The 17,001-nt window shown below is 49.1% G+C and overlaps 1 protein-coding gene across 10 annotated transcripts in view; it reads left to right on the forward strand.

Annotated features, from left to right (window-relative positions):
- The window catches only part of ZNF516 (zinc finger protein 516), a 138,823-nt gene that overhangs the window by 38,029 nt on the left and 83,793 nt on the right, over window positions 1–17,001 (forward strand). For all 10 annotated transcript variants that reach the window (XM_077975134.1, XM_077975141.1, XM_077975135.1 and 7 more), the window contains one exon: window positions 14,307–16,273. In XM_077975134.1, the coding sequence (XP_077831260.1) occupies window positions 14,464–16,273 (1,810 nt within the window). In that variant the 5' untranslated portion in view covers window positions 14,307–14,463. The remainder of the gene's footprint in view (window positions 1–14,306; window positions 16,274–17,001) is intronic.

Below are 17,001 nucleotides of genomic sequence, written 5' to 3' on the forward strand. Positions count from 1 at the left end.
AAACAGGTGGTACCTGCGCGTGATGTACCCGGCCTCACAGCACAGTAGAACAGAGGCATATTTAGTGCAGCAGAGGGATTTTGGAAAACAACAAAACTCAGAGTAAATGTAAAACAAGAAATGGAAAGCAGCATTACATGTTTGCATGAATAGCTTGGAAAAAGGATTTTAGGTGTAGAGCTGAGAAAGTATTTGGGTTTAGGATGGAGCCACAGCCCCCCATCCCCGACCCACGCAAATCAGTGAGTTTTGCCTTTTGAGTTACGTTACCTGGATAAAGATGCAGCAGCGGGGGCTCGACCTGCACCTGCATTCTGACCGTCGGGTTTGACTGTGTGGCCCAGTGAGAATGAGCACACATACATTCCCAGGAGGAAGCCTGGGCTGTGGATGGCAGGCTAAAGTTACGAAGCACGTTGAGGGCATCCTGATGCTCTGGACTTGGGTGGATTCCTCCTTAGCTTGAAGCTGTGGGTCCCAGAAGGCTGGCCGGGATAGGCTAATCCCTGAGCCGACTTTAACACACTGGTTTACGTGACTTAACACCAGCTAAGTGGATGACAGTCTCCTTCGTAGTTATTGATGGATAAATGGAAGCAAGAGTTTGGGGCCTTTATTTGAGCAAGGTCTCCAGCGTGCTTACCTCTTTGCCTCCAATTCTTAGTCATCCAGATTTTGTTTTGCAGCAAGGTCCCTGAATAGGCACCACCGCTCATCACCCCAGGGTCAGCCAGGCAGAAAAAGGATCTGCTTGAGCAGTTTAAGCTGCCAAAGCAATCAGGCCAGGAGCGTGAGCTAAAGTGAGCATCTATTGTTTCACGTTCGCCGGGGCTCCTGAGAAGAGGGCGAGCAGCGATGCTGTCTTTATCTGGAGTGACAAAGGAGTGAGTGAGTTTGGTGGCATCTCATTATTGATGGGACCTGCCATCCTCCTTGAGTTACAGACGACACCTGACTGTACGAGGACGCCGAGCTCAGTCTCGGGGAGGGGAACAGGGAGGTAACAATGGTCTCTCTGGTTGTCAGTTGTGTTTATTGAAGAATCATGGAATAGCAGCCCACGTAGATAATCGAGGTGGAAGCACGCTTTGGAGTCATTTTATTTGTCGGTACCTTGTTGGTTCAGTGGGCAAGCCACACACCCGCACTCATTTTCTTTCTCTCCCACAGAGGCTTGTGCATGGAGAGCTCCGTGTAGCACGTCACGTGTGTAAGTGCAGAGTCTTTGTGAGACAGACTTGCATTGGCACATCTCACGTGCCTGTTGAGAGTAAGTTTATAAGTAGCCTCCTCTTTCACCTGGGTACTTGTTTCTGTGGTTTGTTTTCATAAAGGCGAATGTAGTTTTCTTGAACCAGACGTGATAGTATCTGGAAACACAAGCATGGGCTGCCAGGGGCTTCTCCTCGCTCTCCTGTCTGCCCTTGGCTGTGCTTCCACCCTGCTGAATGGGAGCAGAGAGGCCTGGGTGGGCCTGAGTCCTTGAAGTCCCCCACCTGTGCCGGCAGTGATGCTTTCCAGTCTCCATCTGTCCCCGAGCAATGCCTTGCACATCTGTTCACAACATTTGCATTGGACAAATCAGAGAAAAGGAGTGGAGGGTTGTGTGTGTTGCTGTGTGCCTCCAGGTTGGGGTGGGAGGAAAAGAGAGAGAGGAAAATGACCGTGGTCGTGGAGTGAAAGCTTTATTCCACTGCATAGACCCATGACTGTTCTGACCTTAATTTCAAAGATGGACCTTCTCTGACCAAACGGACTATCCAGCTGTAGTCACTGAATTAGTGCCATGGTCTTCGAGTTCTTGGAAAATGTTTGCAAAGCAACCGTGTGACTGCTATTTGTCTTTCTGTTTGACTTAGGACCGCTTTCCCCCATTAACATGTAACACTTTATTCCCATATAACCCGGGCTGGGATAAAGAGTAGATAGCTCTCCTGTTTGGGGACCAAGGGGATGGGGGCGGGGGTTGGCAATTTTGAAGGTAAACATTATGCCTTGTTACATTTTATATTTATTTTTACCAGAAGCTGTTGCTGGGCAAGATGTTTTGGCTTAGAAAAAGGCGCCCACCCTCATTTCTGCAAGGTTGTTTATCATCACTTCAGGTGTAAAGTTTGCTTAACTTTTGTAGCTGAATAATGTAACAACATTGTTACAGGGAGTTGCAGTGGAATTTTGCTTGTTTATCCTTTTTTGTTCCCTGCAAGGAAAGAATAGATCTTCTTTTATCTTCAAAACCTGGAACTTGCAGCAATGTGTCATTAAGTGTGTTTGAAAAAATATTTTTAGACAGGCAGTGCAGGGTAGATCCTATGGAGATGTGACTTCATGTTTTTGTCAGGAATTGCTCTTTGTAAACATTCTCTGATAGATCACTCTCCTTAAGCGGCTGAAATAGCCGACTGCTTTCAGAGGTGCTGTGTATGTTAGTGATAAACTAGGTCATGTTACAGTCATTATTGGCAGTAATGGAGCTGGAAAATTTAAACTGGTTACAGTACATGTGCTATATAAAGTAAAGCATTTGGGGAAGATTTGTCCTTTAGTAATTTTGATTGTCTTATAGTATTGATTGGTGTTTGTACAGTGATAAACAAAATCTTAAGTAATGCCTTGTACGATATGCCTTTCAGTTATCCTATCAAAATCTTTTCAGTTTCAGGGTATCTGTTTTTTTCTTTTAACACAAAATGTGTAAGCAATTGCTTAGAATTCAGTAAAATTGATTATTGATGTGTTATTTTTTCTCTATGAGCTCTTAATGAAGGGATTTTTTTGGGCGCTGACTTCTGTGCTAAACAGCACTACCTCGGAAGGTAATGTTTAACAGAATGCTTTATGGCTTACTGCATATAATTATCTCTCTTTGTATTCTTGGGCACAGTTCTTTCTTTCATTTGATGGTGGGGACTTCTAGGGTCTTTCACAAAAAGCACAGAGGGATGAGAAAATGTCAGATAGGCATTAATTGCAATCTGTATTCTTATACTGGGAGAGAAATGTTGGTTTTAATCAAGTGGTTGGAAAATAGGACTGTGTGTTTGGGAGGCAAACATTGTTCTTTGCTACTGGTTTACATGGCACAGTATATATACAGCTTATTCGTAGAAACAAATTTCAGATAAAATATACTTTATGGTAACTAATGGAAATTTCAAAAAAGCGTGTTGAGTAACGATAGGAAGTGTCACCCAGTAAAAAACTACAAGTTTCTGCACGATTGTTTTGTTTTCACTGCTGATCATTTCTAAGAAAAATTTTAAGAGATTTTATATTAAGACACACTGAATTAGTTAACAGTTTCCACAGTTTTGAGTTTAGGCTCCGTAAAATCTTTAAGCCACTTTTAAATTGGGTTCTCGCTGCAGTTCATCGAAGGCCTTCTGATTTTCCATATTTGTTTTAAAAATAGAAATTGATGAGTTTTCGTTTTCTCTGGTGTTCCCCAGGTTTTCAGTGTCCCTGAGTTATGCGCAACTTCAGCTTTAACTATCGTGGTGTAGGATGTAGACAGAGTCAAAGTGAAAATCCGGTGCTTCCACGGCTCTTGTAATGAGGAGCGAGTGATTTGTTCTGTTTTTGTGGGAAGCAGAGCGGCCCCTCAGTGACCACAGGACTTCATCTGAGCCGTGGGTTTGGGGGAGACGCAATTCTGAGCTTCTGGAAATGGGGCTCTTAATGGAAATGTTGACAAGATCATTAACTATACTAGCAACGCCGGCTGCTCCAGAAGCCTGGATTTACCTCCAAAGCCCTAACGCCAGCTCTTTGTGGCAGACGAGGGGGCTCTAAACAGCACATTTATATGCAGAAAATTATGGGGCAGGCTCTGGATCCTGTTATTTTTTAGTTTTGTGAAGTTTACTGTTTTAGTGATTGGCAAAGCAACTACTTAATATTAAGAATTGGGAAATAGTAAATAGTAAATGACAGTAAAAATAATGCATTAATTTTGGAGGCTGCTTCTCTTCTGATATAAAAATAGCCACCCCCTTTTCTTCATTTTCACACGGACACTTTTTTATTAACGTCTCTAGAACTACTTTGAATTTCCCAGGACATGCTAATGACTGTGGAAAGAAAATTTCCATATCCTTCCTCATTTTTTCTTGGACTTTTCTGAATGTAATCCATAATTACACTGTGTATTCAGCTGCCCTCCTCCCCCAGGTCATATTTCAGTAAAAGGACACACGGGCAGCTTCATACTAGTGATGTTCAAGGGACTTCGAGAATATATTGTGATACTGTCTTTATTCTTAGCAAATGTTCTTGTATTTGAACTTACGTGGAAGATGGAGTTCTCTCTTTTCTCTTGGACCAGGAATTAATTTGTTTTTTTTGACAGTTTGTGGTAAACAACTTCATAAAAGGTAACCTACTTGCGGAAGAATAACATTTAGGTCATATATGCATTTTGGCTATAAATAGCGTGATGACTCCAGCCCGTGGTCTGAGGTGCAGAGCCGGAGCAGGCTGTGCTTAAAGGATCAGAGTTCACATAGTAAAGCCTTATTACAGACAGTTCCTTACATTGGGGGACTAGCATGTTGGCACTTGCTTTGATTTATTTGGGGGGTGCTAAATAATTTAAAGACAACCTTTGTTTTAGAAAATGGAGTTTGTCATTCTCCTTCACTCTACCTTGTTTTCTGAACAAAGCCAGCTGGAGACTTACCTCTAAAATGAATGTTTTGAGCAGAAAGACCTAAGCACATTGTTCTCTGGCTGCCCCCACATCAGGTCTGTTGTGGTCAGGGGGCCGCGTTTCTGCTCGCGGCTGCTGCCTGGGATAGTGGTGTTTTGTGTCCTCTTTCCCCTCGTGGGGGAGGTGGGTGGAGTTTCTTGTGAATGCTGCCGATTCTGGTCGCCTTTTATTCATTTCTTCTTCTTAGAGTGGAAATGTAGCTGGTTCATAATGGATTATTGATTGGTCTGAGAACAGCAGCCGCCTCCAGGCCTGTCATCGGCCGTACTTACTCTCCCAATAGTGAATGCATCACTTCATGGGGCTCTTCGGGACCCCAGTCTGGGGACTATAAGCCTGTAATTGTTACTGGTGTACAGAATGGTTTGTAGGGAGAGGAACTCTTCATTGTTGTGATGGAATTTTCCCCCATTTGTTGAGAGAATAGGCTTTTTGTCTCAGTAGTAAGATAAGCTTGTCCAGGATGTTAATGATGTATTTTAATTCATGGTTCATAATACTACAGTGTAACTAGTGAAGCCCGTCTCATTGTTTCCCAGAGAACAAACACACACAGTATACTCAGACACCAACTGGGCCTTGCACCCACTCAGCACACGCACGGGCTTCTGCGCAGACCCCGTGGTAGCTGTGGCCGGGACAAACCGCGTCTGAGAATCGCCCTTCAGAAACGCACCAGCGGTAGTTGCTCTTTTAGATTTGATGGTTTGCCTTTTGGAGCCATGATATGCCTTTGCAGACAGCCCTGTGAATATCTGAAGCATTCTGTCTGCTTTGAGCTTTTTGGCGTTTTCCCCTCCCTCCCCGATTCCTCCCGATCACTCCAACCCCTCCTGAGGAATGCCTTGTCAGCAGAGGTGTGCGCAGGACGGGGCCGTCGCCCCCCCGCACCCGCGGACATCCATCCCGGGCTGACATCGATGCCCCCCCGGAAGGTGGTCAGAGAGGACGCAGACGGGGATAAGTAAAGCCACATGGCGTCGAGGGAGCCAGGGCTGTTTCAGGACGGCGATAAGGTTAATTCATGAACCAGAACTGAAAAAAAGGGCAAGCTAGATAGGCATTTGGAAAGCAGCACCCACTTCAGCGTTGCTTCCCTCCCCCGACACGTGCTGGTTGCGGGGACTTCGTGCAGGAAACGGGACTTTCAGTTTTCCTCTTGCTCCTTTGTTCCTCGCTGGTGTCTCCCAGTCAGCTTTGCTTGGTTTCCGCAAACTTTAGGAGTTGGGTTGTTTCGGAAATGACTCTGGAATATGAGAGCATATTTGGGTAGCCTTCTGGTGCCTTTTTCGGGATAAGATTTTGATAAAGTCAACTTTGATAGTTGTGGGGAAATCGGTACAAAACCATTCAGCTTTTGTTTCCTACTGGTTTAATTCACAGAGCAGAAAATGGCAAAATTTCCTGTTGATTTCAGAGACATAGTTACTATTTTAAAATATAAGATGTTTTACAGTTTTTCCCTGGTAACGCCATATTTAACTGGTCAGAACGTTATTGTTGAAAATAAGGAAGGGGAAACCTCCACCGTGTTACTGATTTTTTACCTCGTGAAGTGCTGGAAGGGATAGTTAGGAACGCCAGAATACACTCAACGCCAGAATACACTGAATTTTGGCAGATGTTCGTGAGAGTTCGTGTTGTCCACAGAAGGCTTTGCAACTGGAGCCTGTCGGTGGGTTTCTTTAATGGCTCTGGGCAGGCCTCTAAAACATCGGAAAGCAATCTTAAAACAAAACACTGCTTTCCATTCCAACAGGTTCCTATTATTCAGATGATTTTTCTTTGAGTTTCTTTCGAAAACTTGGGTTAACTAAAGGTAGTTTTCCAACGTGCGTTTATTACAGCCCTGGAGCTTCCCTGGGTCCTGGGGAGGGTGGGGAGTGGGGGAGGGGGAGGATCAGATAGGGGAAGAGGCCCACTGGGTCCCCCAGAGCTGCTTTGCTTTCAGTTGTGTTACGGGAGTGGCAAGTAGGATTTAATTTTTTAACTTTTAGGAAAGATTTGCCAAATTCGGAAAAATGGAAAGAGTTACAAATAAACATCCCAGCAGTTGTTAACATTTTGGTGCATTTGCCTTCTCGCCATCTCTCTCTTTCTCTTTTGTAAACCAACTCTGAATATTTCATTACACATCTCCAAAGAATAAAACCATTCTCCTATATTACCAGCTTCACACAAGTAACAGTAGTTCTCAAATATCCTCTAATACCCAGTCCATATTGAGGTTTAATTTCTACAAAGAGTTCTGGAGCTTCAGTGTGTTTGAATGTGCTTGTTGTAGATGGTTATAGCTGTTGGTCAGAGTTTTTAATTGTGTTAAATAACCTGTTATAGTATGAACTGTAAGAGCCCAGTGAATAAGAGGTGTTCCTATTTAGCTATTTGGAATCCAGCTTTCTAGCTGCTATTTTGTCCTTTTGCATTTATTAAACCATGTATTGTCATTGCCAGTGACCAGGTACCTTTGCACTGATATTTCATTCACTTACTGAACAATTACTAATGCTGTCTAAGATGTATTGAAGATTTATAGTGTAGTAAACATTGTGGCTTGCTTGCATTAATTTAAATTGTACTGGAGTATGATAAAATAGATATTGCTGTCATTTACATTTTAAAGATGAAGAAGTGGACTGAGGAACAGAGAGGCTGAGACACTTGCTCAGGGTCACACAGCTGACCTCAGGTAGTGGCAGAACTGGGTTTTAATCCCAGGTATTCTGGCTGCCCCTCACGACCTGTTGGGTCACCAGACTCTTACCATTGGCTGAAGGAGATCAGGAAGAGGCTGTACTGTACCTGGGTGATGGTTGGTCAGCCCCATCACAGGTGGGGCAGGGACGCAGGCGTGAGGACCAGAGGGGAGCATCATGAGCATGGTTACTGGGAGGCTGCTGGGCCGGAGTAGGGCTCCGGGCTCTAGATGTGGGGGTCCAGGGCAGCTGTGGGGTTCAGACCTTGAGAAGCCAAGGTGAGGAGTTTGGCTTCATCTTGCAGTCTTAGGGAGCCTCCGAAGGGCTGGGAGTCTCCTGGAGACAGGCCCTGTCTGTGCTGTGGAATGATGGCTTTGGCTTGAGTTGGGCACATGGATTCAAGAGTGAGTTGGGAGGTGCATCCAACAGGACGCGGGGTTATTACTGGGCACTGCTGAGATGGGGAGGGAGGAGCCAGGGAGGACCTGGTGTTTTGTGCTTGGGTCATGAAAAGTACTTAGAATTCAAGCCACACCAGTGTGGTTCCCAGGTGAGCCTCAGGCTCCCTGGGGAAGACCTGGCCAGTCGTTGCAAATACAGTGAATTGCTTCCCTCCTGGCCTTCTGGAAACTTCTCCTTGTCTTACTGGTACGCTGCCAGCATGCTTTGATAATGGTATGCTTCCCTGTCTGACTTTGAGTTCCTCGAAGCCGGGTGCTTTTTCTGAGTCATCTTAGATCTCTGGCTCTTGATACGAGACCTAGCACTTTGCTAGGTGCTCAGGAAGTGCTTGTGCGGAGATCCCCTCGTTAGCGCCTGACCGCACTGCCCTAGGACTGGAACACCTCTAATAAGGAACCTGCCGTCACCTGAAGTTCCTCGGGGATGTGGACAGAGTTCTTCTGCTACGTTTGTGCTGTACATACCCCTGGCTTTGTGAACATGGCTTTCCTTCTGGCTGAGTGTGTTGGACCAAGGCTTTGCAGTGCTTGTTTCTAAAGAAGTTTCTGTAGCGTCAGTGGGGTTAACCTGGGTACACATTTCTTCACACCGGGAAGTGTCTCAGCAGCTTACCAGGGTGTGTGTCAGGAAGTGACTTTTCTGCTCTGTATTAGGTCAAAAAGGCAGTTCTTCCTCACTTACAGAAGGGATTGATTAGTTGAAATATTGGCCCACAGAGTAAATTTATCCCAAATTTAGCAAATATAAGTAATCTGGAGAAAGTCACTTAATTTCAATTGTATGATATAGGCAAAAAAAGAAAGACAACGAAAAGAAAAAAAAAAATCCAGCGGTATGGCAGCAGCCTTAATATATGTCTTTAGATGTTTTTAGATGTTTACATGATTAGTTTTAAAGTGTAGCTACGTATTTTATTTTCTACTTTTATATTTTGTCCTTTCTTTAGCCTCTCCCTTTCTCCGTTACAATGTATTTTTATGTTATGAGTAAACAGTTCTTTCAAACATTTTACTTCTTCCTATTTTTTAATAAATGTGATTGTTACCTAAGTTTTTCAAAATGAAATAATTTTTTTATTTCAAAAATTGTATAAGGCATTTAAAAAAGCCTCAAACTGTTCATTACACCTCTGGGTAAATAAATACTCTCACACACACACACACACACACACACACACACACAGCAAGAGATCCATTGGAAGTCTGCTTTAAAACCCTGATCAGCAAATCATATTTATGCCTAAACAATTAAATTACAGTTTTGTCTGGCAAGTTCCCAATTCCAGCCTTGGAAAAAGTTTGTAATACGTCTTACCCTAACATCAAAACTGTGATTCAACACACAGGCACACCGTGTGTTCAGATGGGTCCCTGCCGTCCGGTGTGCGTGGGTGCCATATTGCATGTCAGCTGGACACATGCTGTACCCTCCAGCTTGGCTCCGAACATCTGTGCTGTTGCAGAACTTTGCCGTATTCACTGTAGTTTGGGTGGCAGGTTTGCGTGCACAAGTTTTATAAGGCTGGTTATCTCCAGGCCCATGTGTTACAGGGAGAGTTGGAACAACAACTTGGATTTGGCGTGCGTTTGAGAAAGTGGAATAGGGCAGCCCAGGATGGAAATGTCTGTGGCTGGAACTGAGGTGGGTAACAGTTTATCACACGGCGCTGCTCCTATGTGAGGCACGCCCCACTAGGGACCAGGATAAAGGTGGAGAAGGCATCCCGTCGAAGCCCTCCTGGCTTACAGGGGTTGGCGGGATTTAAAGCACATCCCATCGTGCCAGCAGGGCGGCTGACGTCCTGATAATCCTCCTAATTGGGGCGGCCGCCCATGGCGTGTTTTGAAGTTGGAAGCTCTGAGGACAGCATTCTTGTTCTTTTTTTGGAAGGGATGCCCTTGTCTTAAATAGCAATTTTTGCCTGCAGCTAAAAAGAATGATTACAAAGATCTTTCGATTTGGCCACTGAGTAACCCCTTAGGAGAGTTAGTTGCAGGGAATTAATTTTTGACTATTTCTTTAAAGTTTGAGAAACTCTGCTAGTCAACCATGGACATCAGGAGGGGATCACTTAATGGACCCCTGGGCAGAGGCAGCTTTGCTCATGTTTCCTTAAGATAATGGCGGTTTGGGATTAACTTGGTTACTTTTCAGCACTTTTTCCATTTCTACATTTATGTATCTTTCCCTTCAAAATGTTCTTAAGTCCTCTAAAAACACATCCTGTGCAGTTCTCACAGGGATTTATAGCAGGGCTTATTTTTGAAAGATGGGACAGGCGGAGAAGTAGTGAGCAGGAGATCGGAGAGAAAGAAGAGCTTGCTTTGTTGATCACAGGGCATCGTTGTTGATGCTCCTCCTTGAACGTCTGCCTGTAAATTGCAGGGCTCTGCAAGTTTTGGGGAAAGCGTTTAAGTGAGTTGAAGGAAATGGAGACTGCATTCTCTAGTCGCCGGGTGCCTGAGGGCCAGGGTTCAGGCTCCAGCTAGGGTTGGGGTACTGGGGACTCAAGGCTGTGCAAGGATGGGATGGGTCCGATGCTGGCACAAGGCCCTTTCAGATGTACAAGGGCCATGCTGCTTGATACTGTGCCATCTTCTGCTCAGCTGTGGTCATGGTCCAGGATGCTGGGGTGGTGCTGCTGAGCTGGGCTAGAGGGGGCTGTGTTTGGGGGCTCTGGTGATCCATGAGCGAGAGTGTCTGTGTTTCCCCAGCACTCCTGGAAGGCCCCAGCAGGGCAAGCTGCTGCCTAGGATGAGAAGAGGAGCCTAAGTGCCAGGTGTGTGTTTGCCTGGATGTCCCTGGGGTCTGGATGTTGTGGGCTCTGAGGTGGTCACTGGATTTTATAGAAGGAGGCATTTGCAAGGGACTTCAGTGACACATGGCTGTTGCTTCTTGTTTCTCTGTGCCTGACATAGGAGGGGACGGGTTGAGGGTGTGAAGGACATGCCTAGAAAGGCATGTGGCTGGTGACTGGGAGCATGAGGGCTGGGACCAGGGTTCCCAACTGCACGTGTGCACTTTGTACTGAATACCCTGTGTTGGCCGTGACCCTGTGACCTGCACGCTGACGGGTGCACAGCTGCTGGCACACAGCTGTCTGGCACGGAGGCTGCTTCTCTGGGCGCAGACCCCACAGGAGCTGCTGCTCTGAAAGAAGGCAGGAGCCGATAGCCATAGAGCGCAGAGTTTTGGTGATTGGTGTGAGTCTTTGCACCGAACAAATCTCATTTTGCTTCATGCTGCACTTGAGGCCTCCTTCTTACGGCCCTGACCAGGCCTGGGCTCCTCCTCGGCGAATCCTGTCTTCGTAGCTGGCTTCTGGCAGTTTAATTCTCTTGAACTAGAGAACTGTCTTGACATTTAACGTCCTTTATAGATAAACGTTGGAGGTCTAGGGGATTCTGTAAAATTATTTCAGAGCCACCAATTTCCAGGATTTTAGTTGTTTTTTTTTTCCTCCCTGTAAACGTATTTTCTATGATTGTTCACACTGTAGGGTTTTTATACCACATCCAGTCACTAAGTTAGATATAAACAGTGTGCTTCATTCATACTTTGAATATCAGGTTCAGCATTTTTGTGGGGGAGTGAACTGGGGCCTGGGGAAAGATGAGGCTTCCTGTGGATCACTTGCCTTGTAAAATCATCATAAATCGTTACACAGCCATCCACAATGTGTGCCAAGACCAAAATCATTTAAATTAGCTTGGAGTGAAAGGTCATTAAGAAATCTTCTTGGTAAGCTTATTTATTTCTCCAGTTTTGGGGGAAATTTTAATTTTTTTTTTTGGTTTGTTTTTGAGATGGGGTCTTGCTCTGTCACCCAGGCTGGAGTACAGTGGCGTGATCTCAGCTCACTGCAACCTCCGCTTCCCGGGTTTAAGTGACGTTCCTGCCTCAGCCTCCCGAGTAGGTGGGACTACAGGTGTGCACCACCATGACTGGCTAATTTTTGTTTTTTGTTGGAGCAAGTGGGTTTTGGCTCCTCCGGGCGGGCATCTCTCTCGTGCCCGCTCTGTTGCTTGGCTGTGCTGGGTGCGTCCCTGGAGGAAGGAGCAGAACCTCTGTGTTGCTGCTTTTCATTTGCTGCTGAGGCTGCGCCTGTTTCCTTAGGTGCCTCCAAAGCTTATCAGCAGGGGGCTTTCTAGAAAGACATTGTGAAGCCTGTAATTCTTGGTAAGGTTTCTACCTGGCGCTGTATCTGCCTGCGAGAGGGTACAGCATGGGGTCTTTTCAGGAGGCTGCTGTCTTGCTGTTGTCTGGGCCCTCGGGAGTTGAAGTATTAATACAAAATGCTCAGAATCCCAGACCTCCCGTGGGGGAGGTTTGGGGACACGGGACACGCTTGACACCCGACACTGATTTTTTAGCTCACGCCCCTTCACCCCCTCAGGTCTATGATCAGTGTTCTTTTCTGCGTCCCATCTGCTTCTGTGAAAACCTTCCAGGCTGCAAAACTCAGAGCAAACAGGGACCTGCCACCCCAGGTCTTTTCCAGGGAGACCCTGTCATCTTTGCACAGAAGCTGTGTGTGGATGTGTTGTGTGTTTCTCAGCCAGAAATTCGGAGCTGCTTTGGGTTTTATAGATGTTTAAGTCGGAGTTCTTAGTGTGTGTGAGATTGTAGGTTTATAAAAACACGCTTCCTTTCTGTGTGAAGTCACTTGGGTTTTCAGAACATCGCCCGTCTGGGTGCCTCACTGTGCAGGTCTGGAGCTGGCCCCGGAAGGGAGACCCTCTCTGGGCCCTTGGAAGCAGGAAATGGATTTATTCTGTACAGAGATGAGCGGATGAGCAGAGCCTGTCCCTGGGGAGCTGTCTGTGCAGCCCCTCCGTCTCGAACACACTCAAGCACTGATCTGGGAGACTCGGCATCTCTCATATCCTTCCTAACTGGCTCATCATTCTGCTTCTTTCCCTTACCCTGTGTCAGGTGGGATTCCTGTTTTTACTGAAGAGTTGCTTTTCTCCTTGCACCATTTAGGCCTCTTTGGTTGGATACAAGCATTTTGATTCATGCATCCCCCGTCCTTGGTGGGGGCCCGTTCTGTGCTGGACACAGGTACACTCTGGCAGGCTGCCCTTTGCCTGTGTGCCTGGAGGGAGCGGGCCTCTGCCCTCCTCACACTCTGGTGGGTGGGATGGGCATGCAGGTGGCAGTGGGCATGCAGAGTGGTTGATGCTGTTTTCAGGCTTGGGCACAATCTCTGGGAGCAGACCCACCCTTACTAGGAGGATGCTGTGAGAATTTGACCTGTGGCATAGTGGGGGGCAGAGACGAGAGGCCGCATGGTCTCAGGAGGTTGGGGATGGGGCTCTTCAGCCCATCTGGGGATCAGCACTCAGTCCTGTGCCAAAGCCTGAGGTTCCTTTTTGGGGAGAGTGGGCAGGGGACCAGGGGAGAAAGCACAAAGCCCAGAAGGAAAGGCGATTATGAGCCAGGCCAGAGAACGGGCTTTGTCTAAGGGGCGGCAGGCACCACGGCCAGCAGGGGCTGATGTGTAACTAGTCTCGTGGTCAAGCGCACACAGAAGTAGAGTCAGGCAGGACGGCTTCAGTCGCAGGGTCCTGGAGCTGGCACTTCGGGAGCTCAGGGCGTCCTTTCCACACCGTGTTGTTTTTCCTTTATGAAGTCGTCTGTGCTCTTAGCAAAAGACTCGTTTCTTTAACGTCTACACACAATTATATACAGGCACACACTTCATAGGGATGTGCCAGTGTTGGACCAAATATACTACAGTGGTGCCATTGCATTACAGTGCTGTAATTTGCCATTGTGTTACACTTACCTACAGCCTTCAGTAGAGTAGCTCGCTGTATGGGTTTGTAGCCTAGGAACAATGGGCTTCACCATATAGCCTAGGTGTGTTGTGGGCTGTGCCATCTGGGGGTGTATGTGTCCACGGTAGTATGTCTGCACAGGGACGAAATCGCCTAACAATGCATTTCTCAGCTCGTATCCCATTGGCTAAGTGGCATGTGACTGTTTGTGAAGTGCCATCAACTGTTGTCACCACCTGTGCAGCTCACCTTCCATCAGCCCAGGAACTGGGCTTTTCCCAAACCTTGCTTCCCTCTGTCCCTGATTCCCACATGGTCTTGCAGAGTAGCTTGTATTCCTCACACTCCTACACACTCTGGTACTACAGTCTCTCCTTAAAGATTCGATGCCTTGTTGGGAATAGATAATTATTTTGGTGCACAATCATTAACAATTATTTATGTTAATGATTTAACACAATTCATTATTGATAATTAACATGCTGATTTTTAATAAAGAAAGCGGCTACTCTTGCCTCTGTTTGAAGTGGTGTTGGTGCCCCTTTTCTTAGTGTGCGTTGGATGGGTATGTTTTGGGGAGCGTGTGGGGGTTCCCGCAGCCATGCCGGTGCCCTCTTCGCCAGGAGCTTTGCTGATGATGTTCCGTCTCTGTTTTAGGTGCTGGCTGCCAGCTGCTGCGCCCCCGATGTAGAAGGTGCACCTCCTGGGAGCTGGCCCGTCTTTTGGCTCTTCTGACCATGGAGAGATAGGACGGTCCCTGCAGCCCGCGCGAGAGAAAGCTGTGCCACCACCACCGGCCGCGCCCGTCCTTCGGATGGATCGCAACAGAGAGGCCGAGATGGAGCTGAGGCGAGGCCCCAGCCCCACCAGGGCCGGCCGGGGCCACGAGGTGGATGGGGACAAGGCTACGTGCCACACTTGCTGCATCTGCGGCAAGAGCTTCCCCTTCCAGAGCTCGCTTTCGCAGCACATGCGCAAGCACACGGGCGAGAAGCCCTACAAGTGTCCCTACTGCGACCACCGGGCTTCCCAGAAGGGCAACCTGAAGATTCACATCCGGAGCCACCGCACGGGGACTCTGATTCAGGGACACGAGCCAGAGGCGGGTGAGGCGCCGCTGGGCGAGATGCGCGCCTCCGAGGGCCTGGATGCCTGCGCCAGCCCCACCAAGAGTGCCTCGGCCTGCAACCGGCTGCTGAACGGGGCCTCACAGGCCGACGGCGCCAGGGTTCTGAACGGGGCCTCGCATGCCGACAGCGGCAGGGTCCTGCTGCGGAGCAGCAAGAAGGGGGCGGAGGGGTCCGCATGCGCCCCCGGGGAGGCGAAGGCCGCAGCCCAGTGTTCCTTCTGCAAGAGCCAGTTCGAGCGTAAGAAGGACCTGGAGCTGCACGTGCACCAAGCGCACAAGCCGTTCAAGTGCAGGCTGTGCAGCTACGCGACGCTGCGGGAGGAGTCGCTGCTGAGCCACATCGAGAGGGACCACATCACCGCGCAGGGGCCCGGCGGCGGCGGGGCCTGCGTGGAGAACGGCAAGCCCGAGCTGAGCCCCGGGGAGTTCCCGTGCGAGGTGTGCGGCCAGGCCTTCAGCCAGACCTGGTTCCTGAAGGCGCACATGAAGAAGCACCGGGGCTCCTTTGACCACGGCTGCCACATCTGCGGCCGTAGGTTCAAGGAGCCCTGGTTCCTCAAGAACCACATGAAGGCGCACGGCCCCAAGACAGGCAGCAGGAACAGGCCCAAGAGTGAGCTGGACCCCATCGCCACCATCAACAACGTGGTCCAGGAGGAGGTGATCGTCGCCGGCCTGAGCCTCTACGAGGTCTGCGCCAAGTGCGGGAACCTGTTTACAAACCTGGACAGCTTGAACGCCCACAACGCCATCCACCGCCGGGTCGAGGCCAGCCGCACGCGCGCCCCGGCCGAGGAGGGGGCGGAGGGGCCCCCGGACACCAAGCAGTTCTTCCTCCAGTGCCTGAACCTGAGGCCGTCTGCGGCCGGCGACGCGTGCCCAGGCGCACAGGCCGGACGGCGGGTGGCCGAGCTGGACCCGGTCAACAGCTACCAGGCCTGGCAGCTGGCCACGCGGGGCAAGGTGGCCGAGCCAGCCGAGTACCTCAAGTATGGGGCCTGGGACGAGGCGTTGGCCGGGGACGTGGCCTTCGACAAGGACAGGCGCGAGTACGTCTTGGTGAGCCAGGAGAAGCGCAAGCGCGAGCAGGACGCACCGGCCGCGCAGGGGCCCCCGCGTAAGCGCGCGACTGGGCCTGGGGATCCAGCGCCCGCTGGCCACCTCGATCCACGCTCGGCCGCGCGCCCCAACCGCAGGGCCGCAGCCACCACTGGCCAGGGCAAGTCCTCCGAGTGCTTCGAGTGCGGCAAGATCTTCCGCACCTATCATCAGATGGTGCTGCACTCGCGCGTGCATCGCCGTGCGCGCCGCGACAGGGACAGTGACGGGGACCGGGCGGCGCGGGCCCGCTGCGGATCACTCAGTGAGGGTGACTCGGCTTCCCAGCCCAGCAGCCCCGGCTCCGCCTGTGCCGCTGCCGACTCCCCAGGCTCTGGCCTGGCGGACGAGGCTGCCGAAGACAGCGGTGAGGAGGGCGCCCCCGAACCTGTACCAGGTGAGCAAGTGTACCCAGGTGGCCCAGGTCCTGGGATCCCAGGCTCAGGGGGTTCCTGCTCCCAGGTAAACGTATAATCAGGTAGCCTCGCTCATTAGCCCGTTACCCAGCTAGACCTGTGCTCAGGTGACACTGGGCCTCAGGACTCCACGCCCAGGCGGCCTTGTGCCCTTGCCCAGGGTCCCTGTGCCCAGGTGACTCCACACCCAGGAATCTATCCCCAGTATGGACCTGGAGCTCGCACTGCTGAGTGCAGATACAGACACCCATCAGGGCCCCTTGCAGCCCCTTTCAGTGTTTGCATACACACACCTTTGACCTCTAGGGTTGATGGTCTCACCTGAGCATCTGTAATCCTAATTTCTGAGCAAAGAACACCATCATGGATCCCTTCTGAGACAAATTCCCTCCCCTCCCTTTTCTGCCTCAGACCCAGTTCTCACCATACGATGCGCGCGCGCGCGCACACACACACTCTCTCCCTCTCTCTCTCTCTCAATTTCCTCTACTCTAGCTGGGTAGAAGACTGTCTTCAAATTGGTGTGCAGTTATAATTAATCTCCTTGGATTCAAGTAACCCTGTGGGTTTAGAGACAGTTAATTGGAACAGATTACTTTCCACATAGCAGCCATGTAAATATTTAAAGATGCTTGGCTAACTTTGTTTTCATAATTCTCCTACTTTCTATAAATTTTAAACATTTTGATATTTTCTTTATTATTTTTTG

The sequence above is a fragment of the Macaca mulatta genome, chromosome 18, assembly GCF_049350105.2.
Source record: "Macaca mulatta isolate MMU2019108-1 chromosome 18, T2T-MMU8v2.0, whole genome shotgun sequence".
In the NCBI taxonomy this organism is placed as follows: Eukaryota; Metazoa; Chordata; class Mammalia; order Primates; family Cercopithecidae; genus Macaca; species Macaca mulatta.